Consider the following 15,922-nt stretch of genomic DNA (forward strand, 5'->3'; position numbering starts at 1 on the left):
TAGAGAAAGAAGGAAACTTTACTGGCTCTTTATGAAAGGGTGAAGCTTCAGTCATATTGGTGGTTTAAGTCGAAATATGTTTTATTTGATCTTGAGTGCCAATTATGGAGGTTGAATCCTGTTTACTCTTTAATTGTAGTTACCTAGTTAGTTTAGTTTGATCTTTTTTCCTTCCTTTTGTGCGATGTTCTCTGCTACTTTGTCTGAACTTCTTTCGGTACACCTTGTGCTGAAGTGGCTTGATTTGTTTTTTTTAATATATCTATTTTCTTTTGGCCTTTTCAAAATAAAAATATATGCAATGGAGTATTTTTGGAAGATCTTATGGTGCAGTCTTTAATCTTTGATGTTTAATAATAGGGTTAATGGTGTTTGCCCCCTGTAATATAGCCCATTTCTAGGTTTACCCTAATAGGCCGTACAAAAACTAAAATTTTTGTAAAAAAAAAAAAAAATCGTTTTTTTATGGCCTATTAGAGGTGTATTTTGAATTTTTTTTTTACAAGGGGGTAAATCAAAAAAAATATTTTACAGGGGGTAAACCCATAAATGACCTATATTACAGGGGGTAAAACACTATTAACCCTTAATAATATATTCATGAATGTTTGTAAAAGAGGTGAAAATCTAGAGTAAAAGATAAAAAAGAGACTTAAAAGTTTACCCGAACACGCACAATTTTGATATTATAATTTAATTTCAAATAAATTTGAGTGTAATCGAATATTTTTAAGATGTTATTAAGAGAAAAGAAAAATCATGGTATAAGAAAATGAAGGAAGACTTGTGAAAAAGAAAAAAAAAAGCTGGGGAATGGTAATGGTTGAATGTGACTACATAATTTTAATCTAAAAGTTGACAATAAATCTTCTCACTCTCAAGTAAGATATCTCATTTAACTCTATCCCCAACTTTTATTTTATATTTTTGAAGGAAACAAATAGTTGAAACCTTTGCATGAATATGTGTCGATCTAAATATTTCTACCTAATACTACATTGATTGATGAGGGGGAAAAATCGGACACAATAGGTTTCTATTTTCTGAATGCTGCACAAATGATACAATTTGGTATGCTGTAAACATCTCTGTCACAAATCACGCAGGTTATACTTCAGCTTTCTAACTCACGCACGGGAGTATTTTGATCAGTTTGTATGTGAGTGAGCGTTTTTTGTCCGGAGAAGAGCAATTTTTTAAGTCTACCTATTAACTTTTCAAACTCCTGCAATCAATCGTGCTGATTAAGCATTTATTTATGCTTTAGATTCGATTAACAACATTATAAAAAAATGCAATTTCCACAAGACATAGTTGCTAGGAATGGAAGAACAATTAAATAAGAGAAAATGCAATTACCAATTTCCATCATTGGTAAACGAAGAATAAAGAATCCACAAGACATAGGCTTAAATGAATATATTGTATAATAAAATACTCCATCAAATCGAAGAACAATTAGATAAGAGAAAATGAAAACCATCTCTTGAATATATTGTATAATAAAATACTCCATCAAATCGAAGAACAATTAGATAAGAGAAAATGAAAACCATCTCTTGATCATATTATAAACTTCCTTGGGCTTAAATGTATGAGCCACATGTCCAGCACCCTGTAGAATGACAATGGAATTATAATGGGAGATTAGTCATTTTAGTCCCTGAATAGGAAATGAGTCGTCACTTTAGTCCCTGAATGCAGATAAATTGCAAAATAGTCCTTGAATGTAAACTCTGTTAGTCAATTTAGTCCTTGAATTCAGACTCTATTAGTCAATTTAGTCTCTGAATGTAGACTCCGTTAGTCACTTTAGTCCCTGAAATTGACCAAGAGAGTCTACATTCAGGGACTGTTTTGCAATTTCTCTGCATTCAGGGACTAAAGTGACTACTCATTTTCCATTCAGGGACTAAAGTGACTAATTCCCCGAATTATAATCGAATGACATTGGTATTAAATTTTGGATATTTCTTTTTCCATTCTATTAGTTTCTCGTGTGCCCTATGTATTTCAGATTTTATAATTCAAACAGTGTAAAACCCACCAAAACCCTTCAAAATACGTTAAAACACCTTTAGAAAAACTCTACTTTTTCGAATTTTATAATCCAAAGAGGGCACGCGAGAGAATGGTAGAAAAAGAAATTCTCTTAAAGTTCATCAAAAACAATAATTGTTGATTGAACTGAAAATAACTTTAAATAGCATTCTCAAATTCAAGATTATTTGCTTGCCTTCACAGCCACATATGTTAAGTAGTGGTCTTCTTTCATCTTGTAGATTTCTGTGAATCTGGGTGAAATATTCAAAAGGACCATGTAATTAATAAAATAGTACACAATAGTTTCCTTTCATCCAAAGCCAATAAAGAGCCCAAAAAAAAAAAAGAATTTAATTCATATTTACCTTTTTTTTATTGAAATTCATATATATCTTAGAAAACTATGTTATGAGAAATCAATCGACGAGTTTGCTCAAGTTAAAGGACAATGGATGAAATAAGACTTAATTACAAGTTTATAATTAGGGAAAAATCTTCACCTTACAAGTTGGTTTTGTAAGATTGAATTAGACTTAACTCAAATTTTAATATGCTATAGTCGAGGCTAAGGGGCTAAAGGGTCTTGCCATCGAGTGTGGCGTGGGTTGACCCCTACTTGACACATCAATGTTTTGACCTCAAATCCACAAGTGTACGAGATATTGTCCGCTTTGGATCTTGCGTGAGCCCTCACGATTTTGTGCTTTGCAAAGGCATTTCATAGGTTGATGTGCGTTTGTGTGTGCGTATACAAGTGCATAAAAACAAACACAAGTGCGTATACTCAAACTACAACAATTGGCATTCTAATTGCTTGCAAAAATTTGAAACAAAATTACCCGGCTACTTGACCTTCAACAAACCATGCACGCCATTTGTCATGTGTGCTCATGTTGAATGACTTGATCCAAGATTGTGTACTCAGTTGTGGTACAGAAAAGTCAAGATCAGAACTGCAAGTTATCACCCAAATAATGCGTGTGACATAATAGAAATAACATTATCAAAGAAAAAAAGGAAAAAATTATCCAAATTAAAATGCGTTTGTGTCTATGTAGTTACGACACAAACACATATATCAGACATAACACTGACATTAACAAGTAGAAGTAAATGAAGATATATCTACATGTTTTAGTTTCGTGTTCTACAGGTGTTAGTTTCGTGTTGGTATTAAGTTCAACACTAACACGTGTTGAACACGAAACACGACTTCAATTTGAAGCAGCAGTGATATATAGGTTTGCTTGGCAAAGTGTGCTGAAATTGAAGTTACCCATAAATTAGAGCTTGGATGTTGGCGTTGGTGAGATTGCGATAATATCCTACAGCACTGGTTTGTGTTTGTGTGTATGCTAAAGTCTTGTTGCATCTCAAAAACTCCCCTTTAGTTCCCTATTTAAATTGGATTATTGAATTAAATCCTTAGCTTCATGATAATTTCAATTAATTTCAATAAGTAATAATCATTCAATTATAAATGACATACAGAATTACCTCTCTGACATGAAGAGCCTTGCGCACATTTTCATCGTTTGCCCATATGTCGACCAGAATATGATAATAACTCTAAAAGACGGTAAAAAAATTTAATCAAGTTAGCACAATTTGGGAGACACACATACACATAAACACACACACACAGAGAGAAATTTTCTTAACTCTACACCAAAATTCTTGATCATCTTGAACAGGTTGTCGAATTATCTGGTTTACAGCAGGTGTAGTGATACAGAGAGGTTCTAAAATTTGTTGTTCGTTTATATATCGAACTAGCTGCAAAAAAAGGTTTACATGTTTAATTACAATGAGTAACCCAAATGCATTACTATGAATGCTAGCAGTATCATACTAACCTCAGAATAAGCTTCATAATCTGAGACACACTTTGTGTTATTTGGATCAATGTTTACATAATCACCCTTACAATTTTCCTCCAATGACTGCAACATTATATTTGAATTTTGAAACACATAAATATGAAAGCATGACACCTTCATAGCTAGATGCAAATTAAGACAGAAAGTCATAATTTTAGATTTGTTGAATGAAAATGATTATAAGATTCATAATGGCAAAGTAACCTCATAGAGTTCTTTTGGTATAAGATTCATATGGTATGCATATAAAACTTTCACGTTTATATGCTTATACAGGTCAACAGCAGGGCTTGCAAGCACATAACCCTGACGATAAGAATAAGATAATTAGTTATATATAGGTTAGACAATATTTAGCAAAATAAATGAAAATATAAAAATAAACTTGTGTTCTTTCTTACTTTGATGTTTATATGTGGCTTATGTCTTGCTATGTATCCTGCAATTCAAGCAAGAATTCAAGAAAATTCAAAAAAAAATAATGCCAAATTTAAATCATCAAATTAACATTTGTTACTGGAAACTTAATTAGTAGGTTTAATAAACTTTTATTGCTCTTATTTTAATTGAAACAAGATTTTAGACTTTTAGAGCGTGTTTGGTTTAGCGGCAAGCAGGCTAATAGCACGTCCCTATGCACTTTTACCGTGGTTTTTGAAAAGCTAGCAGTTGGAGAGTTTGGCCAAACACACGTTTTTTTACTTTCTCACCACTAGAGCAAACATATACTAGTCAATACAGGAGTGTAGTCTCCCAATTTCACAACTTTCAGGACTTCTAAAATCTTGTTTCGGTAAAAATAAAAGAACCGATATTGCATTTTCGCCTAGTTAGTGTTTACCTTCATATACTTTTTGAACAACAGGACCGGTAGTAAATCCTGAATATGAGCCACCACCTATGTAAAATGGATTTGAGCTAAACTTTGGATGATCAATAATCCACTGCATTGAAAGTAGAATATTATGCTTCAGACATATACCTTTGCATTGATAAATCATAAACAATAGAAGCAGAAAAATTGTTGACCTTTTGTAAAAAAGAATATGTATGATCCACCCACAGTGTGTCACTGCTATAGTAGCCTTCTTGTGTTTCTGAGTAAGAAAAACCAGTCCCAACTGGTATATCTATGTACATCATATTCAACATATGTGTCCAACCATATGGATTCAATTTAAGCTTTGGAAGGATTCCACTGTAATCGTCATCCATTGTTAATGGCCCTGTATAAACATTGCAATTCATGTTAAATGTTGTTTGTTTATTTTCTACACTTCACTTATAATTTTGGGTAGAAATACTTCTATATACTCTGTTGATATTTTTCACCTAAACCGGTACAAAATTCTTGTTGAGTGAGTTTTTTAAGACTTGGTTCCCAAGGAAAAAGGACCTGGTAATTTGGAGTCTGGCCGGAAAAATAAGTAAAGTCTGAACAAAAATTGTTATAGTCAAGGTAAGGGTATATGTCAAATGGAAACAACTCTAGTCATGGTGATGATTCTCAGTGAAGCCAACTAACATGAGTATATGTGAATTTCGTATAGTAAATTTCTCATGCGAGAGTCCCTATTTTGACATCTTGTTAGGAGTCCCATATCGAGTAGATAAAAGTGTTTGACATGATACTTAAGTCATGAGACTCTCTCATCTAATGGACTAGTCTTTTGGGTTAGGCTCTGTTCATGGGATTAAGTCCTAACAATTGGTGTTTTCATTGAGAGTAGTTGGACAACAGAAAGGACTACGTATTACCTGGATTAAGTGATAGTGGGTGAGTGCCAATAAAGTGAATGTCGTACTGCTCTTCATGGCAATGTTAGGAGTTCTACGTCTTCATGGCAATGTTAGGAGTTCTACATCGAGTGATAAAAGTGCTTGACGTGATACTTATGCCATGAGGCTCTATCACCTAATGACTTATCATCATAGCCAATATTGAGAGTTGGACAACAGAAAGGACTACTTATTACCTGGATTAAGTGATAGTGGGTGAGTGCCAATAAAGTGAATGTCGTACGGCTCTTCATGGCAATGTTAGGAGTTCTACGTCGAGTGATAAAAGTGCTTGACGTGATACATATGCCATGAGGCTCTATCACCTAATGACTTATCATAGTATAAAAAGGAACATGTCTCTCTCCTTAGTCCTTTTCAAAGAATTCTCTCACATTGTTTTCTTTGCCAATCAAAGGAACATGTGAATGAGAAAAATATACATTTGGATAATTTAAACCTTCTTAATCACAACCTAGAACAATAAAACAACTTTATGATTTACCATTTTCGAAAAAGAATGCTGAAAGTGCAGAACATCCTGGACCTCCAACGAACCAAAGTAAAATTGGATCAATAAAGGGATTTCTTTGGGACTCCACAAAATAGTAAAACATTTGCACCTTTGCTCCTTCTCCCACTCCTATGTATCTACACAATACACAGCCATAATTGGCTAATAAGTTAAAACTTTTCTCGTTCTAGTTCACTAATAATTTGTGTTTCATGATATATATTAAAATTAATTTCTCTCAAAAGAATATAGTAATACGTTTCAAAGATACCCTACTCCCTTAATCGTGGAACATTTTTCAAGAATTTTATCTAAGTTCAGTCACTGTTAACATTTCACATATTGTACATACAGAAATCATGCCTTTGTTATGTCCATTTGGTCGGAGGATTTTGGAGGAGTGAGGAGGGAATATTTTTAATTTTTTTTTAAAAAAAAATGGGAGCAAAACCACTCGTTTATTGCTTCCCCCAAATTAGAGTTTTTTAGAGAGATAGAAGATGATTAATATCATTATTACATTGGCAAAACTATCTTTAATTTTATGTTAAAACTTAAAATTATCATTCTTACTTAAATTTTAAGGACAACAATGTAAATTAATTTTTAAATTCCTCCCCTCTCTTGAGAACCAAACATGTTTTTAATTAAAATCAGTCTCTTCATCTTCCTTTCTCTTTCTTGAACCACACATATGTTTAACTAAAACATCTCTTTTTCACTCCTCTCCCGTCCCCTCACATCAAGGACGGATCCAGAAATCATAACTTGTGGGATCAATGTAATTTATTATATAAATATAGATTTCTTTTTGAAAATTTTATTATAAATTATATTTTATACAAAACATATATATGAGTACACCTTAACATATAAGAAATATAGCTTCTCTCCCAGTGTTTTCATATGAGAAATGATATTTTGACAACCACTTTTTGACAACTTTTGGACAACTTTCTCTCTCATACTCACATGATGTTGTTATCCTCTCTCTTCCTTTTTCTCTCTCCATTGTTTTTGACCAATAAGAAGTGAGAAAAACAAGGTTGTCAGCAAAGTTGTCATCAAATGGATGTCAAAATATCATTACTCTTTTCATATCTTGAGTGTTGTAGAATATATTTTTTTCAACACTATCAATATATCATTTTTTGTATATGTGACTAAACAATTATTAAAAATTTATCTTCAATATGATTGGTTTCATCCATCGAAAGTAATCTTACTAACAATTATTAAAAATTTATTTTAAATAGGTTTCATCCATCGAAAGTAATCTTATTCAAAATTTGTCGAGCACTCTAACATTATGTTTGGTTTAAGCGAAATATGGGAGAAGTTGGAGAGATCAATCTATATATAAAAGTTGCCCCAAGCAAACTTTGAAGCCCTAATTTTTCCTAAACCCTAATGACTAAAATTCCTATTTTACCCCTAACCTAACCCTTAATTTAGAAACAGCTGTAACAAAAGAAGAGCAAAAAAGCACGGGTTAATTCTTCTTCTTTCTCTCTCTTTATTTGAATCTCCTATTTCCCAAAACAAGGTCACGCGTTTCTTCTTCTTCTTCCTCTTATCATCACCACCGCCAACCCTCTCCCCCATCCATCGACGGCGACCACCAAACCTCTCCCACAACATATCAATAGCAAAACTTTCTACCATATCTATCCTCCATCATAGTCGTATTTCTCCTCTCATCCCTCGCCGTCGTCGACTCGATCGCCGCCGTCCGTCCTCTACCGCCTCAGCCTAAACATACTGTCGTTGTTTGCCTCAGCCTCAACAGATTGGCTCTGTTCCAATTTGGTTGAATTGTGTTTTAGTGGATTGGCTCTGTTTTAATTTGGTTGAATTGTGTTTTAGTGTTTGTTTATGGGTAAGTAAATTTGGTTGAGAGGTAGAGTGTGCAGACCGAGAAGAAAATCCCATATCACATCAAAATCTCGAAATTCACGGCATTTTCATTTGCTGGTTTCAATCCATGGCAGTTAGTTTGTTTTATTTTTTATTGTATGCTTCTTTTTCAATTTCAAAATAAACAAAAATAATTGAGTTTGGTTCTGTTCCAGTTTCATGAGTTAACATTAAACAACATAAATTTTCATCTTTTCTGTGTAATGGGTAAGCGTTGCTGTTGTTAAGAATGAAATGTGGTGTGCGGCTCTACTACTATTTTCTTTGATCAATTTTCAAGAAAAAATTCATCTTTAACCTTCTCTTTCGTCTGCTGAATTTTTTATTTGATTTTTTTGAATTTTTGAAGAAACAATTCTAGGGATTCATAGATCTTTGTGAGTATGGATTAATTATGCTATATATTTGCAACTCACAATTTCCGTTAACTTCAATCGGATTCTCTTAATTTTGCTTCCTTTAATCGGAACTCACAATTTCCGTTGACTTTACAAAAATAGACATTTTTTATTTGAACATCTTTTGAATATGCCAATTTTAGTTTCGATCCTCAAAAGAACTGATTTTGCCAAGTAATTCTTTTAGGTGGACAAATTCAGTGCAAAGTTTGATGCTGCTGGAAGCAATGCTCATATTCGTGTTGCAGCTTTTGAAAACTTTTAACAAGGTTTGCTCTAACTTTGGATAAAATAGTAGATTTTGAGTGTGTAGTATAATGTAAAATTGGTATTTTCAAACTTGGTGTGGTATTCATATTTTTCAAACTGATGGTGTTTCGGTCAGGAAAGAAGTAATTTTTGTATGTTTTGTGCTTGCTTTTGTATCTGCTGCTAGAGAGTTATAAATTGATGGTTTGTTGGTTTTGTGTCTTGGTGTTTTGCTAATGTCTATTATGTTATTTTCCCATTGAGTCCTGCTGTTTTTTCAGTATATGGCTGTTAAGGTTTGTCGTTTTGGCCGGCTGTTGCTAATGTAATCTATTTTCAACTGTGTATCCTTTCCTGTTAGTGCAGAGTTGCTGTAATTTCTATCCCAAGTCCGGTGATGCCTTCATGATTGCCTTTTTTAACTACAATTTTAGTGTTATTTTAGATTAGATTGTTTCTGTTTTTCTTTTTCTTTTTCAATCAACCAATTATACTGATGTAGGAAAATAGGAAAAAAAAAGTAAAAGCTTGCTGAAAACACATAAAATTTGCACTAAAACTAAACATACCAACTGCAGGCAAAAATGCCTAGAAAACCATATATAAGTACAAAAGAAAATTGCTTTAATCTGCATACCCGACATCAAAAACAATGCAGAATTTGGACGTTCCTCTTCAAATAATTTCTGGACCTTGGTTTGTTTGTTTTTCAATTTAGATTTGCATATTGGTGATTTCACAAATAAATGTAATTGTCCACATAAATAATCGTCCGAATTTTACACTTTGATTGCTTGGAAGCTTTTTTCTTCGTATTTATGGTTTAGGATAAATATGTTTATATGTCTTTGTATATATCTATTTTGCTTTCAACTGATTCTTTATATCTGATTTCCATTCATGGCTTAAGATGACTTTTGCTTTTGGTTGCTTTTGCTTTAGGTGACTTCTGATTCTTCTATTGTCTCTTATGATGCTGCCTATTGAGCAAAATCAAACCCTCCTTTCAAGTAAGCCTTGAAATAATCCATATCCTCAACAAAAAATTGCTTCTTTTATATTTCTGCGGATGTATTAGTTTTCCTCTATGTTCCCTTACATACACTAATATAACTTATTTCAGTATTAATGTAGGTAACATGTGCCTTAACATTGTTGACAACGGAATAATGGATTAACAGATTAAGTTATAGTGATGAAGAAGTTGCTAAAATAATAAATATCCTTTGCCTTAAGGTTGTCTAGAACCATTGTTTTGTCATGCTGCCATATGTCATTCAATAGCAGCAAACTAAATGGAGAATCTATTGCAATCAAATATACTTTTCAAAACAATCATTTAGGTAGTTAATCAAAGTGATTTTATATTATGGTATTAGAACTCTCCTTTTGAATTGATAGATTTAATTGAAGATATGAACTGTGGTCATGAATTTACTACTCATTTCAACAAATAGTTCATATGTAGCTATGTACAATTTGGTATTAGAACTCTCCTTTTGAATTGATAGATTTAATTGAAGATATGAACTGTGGTCATGAATTTACTAATCATTTCGACAAATAGTTCATATGTAGCCATGTACAATTTGCTAATAATATTTTTTATCTTCTCATATTCATATTCCACTTGAGTCTTCTTGCTCTGTTTTTGACAATCTCTACTATCATTCCTATTATTGTTTAACTTATTTTGACATCTCAGTTATTTTTTTTCCTTTCTTGAGGGGTTATTCAATTGGCAATGTAGAAATGATATAACCAAAACCATCAAATGGGAGATATGATTGTGTAATAGTGGAAACTGAACTTTTAATACTTTAATGGCTAGGATATATCACATATTTTCATATATATGTTTTGATACTGTTGTTTTACCCCCCATGACTTTGGCTTATTGTCAGTTTTTTTCCTTTCAATGTGAATGCAACGCTTTTTTCAGTTGACTCTTTTGTATCCCTTTTTCAGTTTAGTTTTTTATGCAATACTTAGATGTGCATGTGGTATGCCTTTTAATTATCTAGGTGAGAAGCATTCCTTGGCCTGATATGAGTCTATTAATATGATTTTGTTGTCCTTATAATTTGTTTTTCGCTGTTATATATTCGAGATTGGAGATGAACAATGCCATGTAGTTTAATGATTGACTCACTTTTTTTGTGAAATTCATCTTTGTGGCCATCGTGATTTTGTATCAATTTTTATTATAATGTAGGTTTTGTGACCGTTGGGTATTTCAAAGGAAAAGATGGAGTAAGTTTGATATGGATTTTAGATAGAGTGCTTGGTGACTACTAATTGAGTTATTGTGGGAATTTGCAACTTTTAGTTCTGCACGAAAGGTTGTCTTGAGTCATGCCTTTTGGTGTGTTGATAATCAAGTGGTGCGGCCTTCTTGACCGTTTCCTATTTCTTCAACGTAGACAGTTTCCTATTTTTGTGTCGTTCGCTATGACCATGATTAAAAGCCAAGGACAATCACTGAAAAAAGTTGGTATATATCTACCTCAACCTGTATTTTCGCACGGTCAACTATACGTTGCGGTATCAAGAGTAACCTATCGAAACGGTCTGAAAATTTTATTGACAGATGAGGACAACAATTGCATCAATACTACATCAAACGTGGTGTATAAAGAAGTTTTTTTGCAATTTATGAATTGTTCGGTGCTGATGAAATATAGGTGTTGCCGTTTTGTTGATACATTTGTCTGCCATCAATACAAGTATGTACTGTATTGATATTAATCTTAAATAAATGTCTGAATCATGGTCGTCAAACCTAACTCATCAGTGTGTTGCTTAATTTGTTTTTACAGGTTTTGTTTGACCTGACTGTTGCATTTGCCATCATATCTGAAACGCATAAATTCATGTTTATAGTATACTCAATGATCAATCCTTCTGTCTATATGAAAGGCTTGATGTATACAGGTATGTTGATTAAAATTTCGCATAAATCAGTTCTTCTCATATTATAAATAACTTATAATAAGGATTGCAGCAACTAATGCTTCAATTTTATGCTATCTTTGTTTTTCTTCGCAGGTTGAGCACAATTAAGCCATTGCATTTTTGGAATCATTATCATTGTTTCACCATTATTATCTTTGCTAATATATGCTCCTAATTGTTTAAGAATTTCATCTATGGTCTATTATTGACAGTTTATTACTGATAGCATCTATGGTCTATCATTATCATCGTTGGTTAATTTGTGGTTTTAAGGTACTTTCATTCCATTTTACATTGTAATTTTAAGATTGGATTTAAGTTGCTAGAACAATTTGTTCAAGCAGTTTTCTTCTTCTTCTGTGTGATGTTTTCAGTGCATGTATTGAATTGTAGTGTCATGAACAATGACATTTTGTTTGGATGTAATGTTTGCTGCCATAACTATACAATTTCCTTCCACTTGGTGTGCTCGGTAGAATTTAAATGGTATATGAAGAACATGTTTTGTTGGCATGCAATGCAATGTGGTCTGAATATGTTTTTTGTGGTCTGCCATAACTATATGATAATACTTGCTAATTGTCAAGCCTAATGTCCCTTGCTTATTTTTTCTTTGCTTAGTTCATTTTTTGTAGTTTAGATGTGCATGATAGTATCTGATGGTAATTATGATTTTTGCTTGGATAACATGCCTTAATTAGAACACTAAGAGAAACGCATAATGAGTCTTATGAAAAAAAATGGTATAAGTTTAATTTTCAATGATAAAATTTTCTAACCAGTTAATTATGTTAGTATGAAAAATTTAACTTTGACAACAATATTCAATTACATTGTTGATATTTGTTTTAGCTGTGATTTCACAATGGTGATTCTTATTACATATGAGATGGGTTAGTATAGCTTGGTTGTTTGAGAGGAAGGTCAGTTTTTGATCTTTCAAAGTGTTTATTATGCATTGATTTATTTGCATAACAAAGTTTGCTAATTTATTTATCTTGCAATAATTTACAGGTAAAAGCTTTCATATTTGAATATGTTCCAAGAATCAAGCACCAATAGAGGGAAGGAATCATAGATTTAGATGATGAGGTTTTAATAATACGAAAATGAGCCTACAAGTGTTGTAGAATACTTATGTTGCGTTCTTTTCAAAGAAGTATAAGTGTTATTTAGTTATGTTATATTAGTAGTGTAGTTTTTTTAATGTCAAAGTCAATTGTGGAATCCGAAATAGTGTAATTTCTGTTTGCATTTGTATTTATCAATTGACCTCTTTGTATAGCTTGCATAGGATCATTGACCTTTTTGATTAACTTGATTGCAGCTTGCAAGAAGAAATTGATTATAATGTGTTGTTGACCGGCAAGCCAAGCAATCCAACTATCTTTAATTAAATTTAGTTGAAGCATTGTAAGTGATATGAGTTATTTATACATGTTACTAAGATTGGACATCAATTGGTCGCATGAAATTTAATGAAAGATGGATATTTGTAATGTTTCATTGTATATTTGGTATTTCCTTGATAGTTGTTGATAAACGAATTTTCAAATTCAAAACTTTCTGCTGAATTTAGTTAGAATGAATAAAATAATGCAGGTGAAGTCATCCCAATCCCAATATTATGAAAGATAAAGTTTAAGCATTGTGCATATGTGGAGTAACTTACCTCTTTTTTGAAGGAATTAGTCTAGGTTTGCTTTGATCAAATATGATATAATGTGTTCAAATGTCTTATTTAGGAGTGCGAGTGGATTAAGATTATATGAAACCAATGACAATAAAGTTGTCTATTCTATGCTATTATTTTTTTTTTTAAGGATATTCTATGCTATTCATATCAATTAGTAATAAAAATACATTTTACATGTGATGTAACTCACCCATGATGGACGGGTGTGCGATCGAGTTGAGTTCTGAATGCTAAAGTTAATAAAAAAAGATAGGAAATCATATGCTTGAAGGAAATGTGATATCATTGGTGGGAGGAAAGATTTTGAGGTTATCTCTAATACTTTAAAAGAAGGGATGAGGATATCTATAACCAATGAAGATAGTGACAATGCTACTATAACTTCAAATATGGTCAAATATATTAATGTTAATACAAGTAATATACGGTTTATTTAACATTAAAATTTTATATGATATACTTTATTTTTATATATTACCGTCAACATGACCCGTGCGTCGCACGGGTCGTTGGTCTAGTAGATATAATTTCTCATGTTAGGTATGCTAATAAATAAGGAAGAGAGATGGAATTATGGTGGGACCCACCACTTTTTCCTTCTTCACAGATATGCGAAGACTACTACTACACACTTGAGATGCTCACTTCTTTTCACTTTCCCCTAAATACCCTTATCCTTATTTTGTTTATTCTTTTCACTTCAACCAACCACAACAAAACAGCAATGATTGAACCATGATATAATACTCTCTCCGTCCCCCGTATCTAAGTAACTTTTTATTAGATGCAAAAGATGCTTACATATATGAACGGAGGGAGTATAATAAAATATGATTGTTATATCAATCAATGAGAAAAATGATGCAAGATAATTTCAATTTCGATTTCAATTAAAGAAGAAAGAAACTCACCCTGTTTCAAGCTTGAATGGAAGTTCCCCATCAAAACCAGGAAGTTTCTTGACAATAGAACCCGAATAAACCATGAATGGCAGAAGCATTAAAGTACCTAACACAATACAGCTACATCTCCAACCCATCACACTACACAACCAGAAAAAAAAAATTAGGTTCAAGTAGTTAATGAACTCTACCAAATAGAAGAGGAGAACTTGAATTCGATTCCAGAGTAGAACAATTCTTATCCAAACTTTATTCAACTCCAGACAGAAATCTCGATAACCGAGCCCTTTCTGCTGAGAACCGGATGATTAACACCAAAATGAAAATCGAAGAAAATATACATAAAGTGAATAAACTCACCAGATAATAGTTCTGAATTATTGTGAGAAATGGTCAAGGTTAAGGTTACTGGAAGTTCAACTGAGCTTAAAATAACAGAAAAAATAAAAGTGCCAATATAAGGAAGCATATTCCTGTGCATTGAAATTTTGGACAAAGGTAACTGGTTAAAGTCAGAAGACAAAAACAATTGAATTGCATTATTGGTTCCTTTTTAATTTTTTACAAACCTGTCCCTGTTATTATTTGTCTATATTAATAATTTTTTAAGATGCCAAGTACATTACCACACAAAAATAACGAAATAGTTTGGTGATTTTACTCGAATGAGTGGTTTAGAGATATGTCAGGCCATGTCGTTAACAAGATGATATTTTTCAATTGTGACATATATTATTTTAATAGTTTGTAATTTTTTTGGAGAATAATATGTTTTTTAAGGAAATAATATGCTTAAATATCCTCTAAAAACATGTTTAAATATATTTAGAAGTTTGTTTTTCGGATTTAAATTTAAAATCAGATTCCTTTAAGATATTATTAGAATCCACATTCGAAATATTTTTCAAATTATTTTTAGGATTTGTTTTTTATTTTAAAGATGAAAATATGTTTTCAAATTACAATTTAACGTTATATTTTTTTGGTAGTGCAATTTAACGTTATATAGGAATATATTATTTTTAGTATGTTACAAAAGACCTAATATATTATGAGTTATATTATTATATTATTTGTGAGTAAAGCATTTCAATGGTTAGTGATCGTACCTGATCAGAAGGTGACTGCCGGTGCTTTGAAAGCGGTGGTTGTGACGGTGGTGGAATACGTCAGAATGCTTCTTGGAGCGGATGGGGGGTGTTTACCTGCAGGCACTCCGACGCTCAAGTCAGTAGAGATCAGAGAGTGAGGGTTTGAGAGGAAGAAAGAGTATACCTTGGCGACTGCATTGAGTCCCCTATTTATAGAGGTGGAGGGCTGCAGAGCCGTTGAGGAGGCACACCTGGCTCCGGCGGTTACGAAATCGTGGGAAGTGTAACCGCCAGAGAGTTTATTGCGTGAACGTGCTGAATGTGCAAAGAGACGTTGGGGGTTGTTTGAACCGGTCTCGTTTGCTTCGTGCACCCCCCTCGTGGAGAGAGGGCGTGTTGCGGGCAATAATGCCAAACGTGGAGTTTGTGCTTTGAAAGATATTGGGCCTAATTTAATGGGCCAAGTACCCTTTTGGCCGGTCCAGAACAGTAGCCCCC

The 15,922-nt window shown here is 32.6% G+C and overlaps 1 protein-coding gene and 1 long non-coding RNA gene across 10 annotated transcripts; one reads left to right on the forward strand and one right to left on the reverse strand.

The window, feature by feature from the left end:
- Positions 1–1,223: 1,223 nt before the first annotated feature.
- On the reverse strand, positions 1,224–14,860 carry LOC146937473 (serine carboxypeptidase-like 1). Of its 2 annotated transcripts, XM_085751770.1 has the most exons (14): positions 14,694–14,860; positions 14,343–14,474; positions 6,208–6,353; positions 4,953–5,149; positions 4,765–4,867; positions 4,325–4,362; positions 4,128–4,229; positions 3,900–3,986; positions 3,706–3,819; positions 3,541–3,612; positions 3,320–3,438; positions 2,883–2,996; positions 2,237–2,294; positions 1,224–1,615 (listed from the first exon to the last, which is right to left on the reverse strand). In XM_085751770.1, the coding sequence occupies exons 2-14, from the start codon at positions 14,468–14,470 to the stop codon at positions 1,532–1,534; spliced, it is 1,362 nt and encodes a 453-aa protein (XP_085607896.1). In that variant the 5' UTR covers positions 14,471–14,474; positions 14,694–14,860; the 3' UTR covers positions 1,224–1,531. The 2 variants fall into 2 exon arrangements, with proteins under 2 accessions (XP_085607896.1, XP_085607897.1); XM_085751771.1 differs by lacking the exon at positions 6,208–6,353.
- Positions 7,575–13,860, forward strand: LOC146937474 (uncharacterized). 8 transcript variants are annotated; one of them, XR_015030945.1, is made up of 8 exons: positions 7,575–8,800; positions 9,723–9,790; positions 9,904–10,804; positions 10,996–11,506; positions 11,600–11,714; positions 11,829–12,008; positions 12,588–13,148; positions 13,338–13,860. It is a non-coding gene; the product is annotated as an uncharacterized LOC146937474 (long non-coding RNA). The 8 variants fall into 8 exon arrangements; XR_015030949.1 differs by lacking the exon at positions 13,338–13,860 and having other exon boundaries at positions 12,588–12,658; positions 12,750–13,195; XR_015030950.1 differs by lacking the exon at positions 13,338–13,860 and having other exon boundaries at positions 10,996–11,274; positions 11,371–11,506; positions 12,588–13,195.
- Positions 14,861–15,922: the final 1,062 nt, after the last annotated feature.

This window comes from Medicago sativa, chromosome 3, assembly GCF_051527215.1.
Source record: "Medicago sativa cultivar Bolivia chromosome 3, Bolivia_mono, whole genome shotgun sequence".
In the NCBI taxonomy this organism is placed as follows: domain Eukaryota; kingdom Viridiplantae; phylum Streptophyta; class Magnoliopsida; order Fabales; family Fabaceae; genus Medicago; species Medicago sativa.

Bases quoted from the DNA above. Each gene is read 5' to 3' on its own strand.
- LOC146937473 (XM_085751770.1), bottom strand. From the start codon at position 14,470: ATGGGTTGGAGATGTAGCTGTATTGTGTTAGGTACTTTAATGCTTCTG. The intron at 3,820-3,899 runs GTTAGTATGATA...CTTTTTTTGCAG, and splicing joins ATTATGAAGCTTATTCTGAG to CTAGTTCGATATATAAACGA. The intron at 2,997-3,319 runs GTAACTTCAATT...GATAACTTGCAG, and splicing joins ATCCAAGCTCTAATTTATGG to TTCTGATCTTGACTTTTCTG.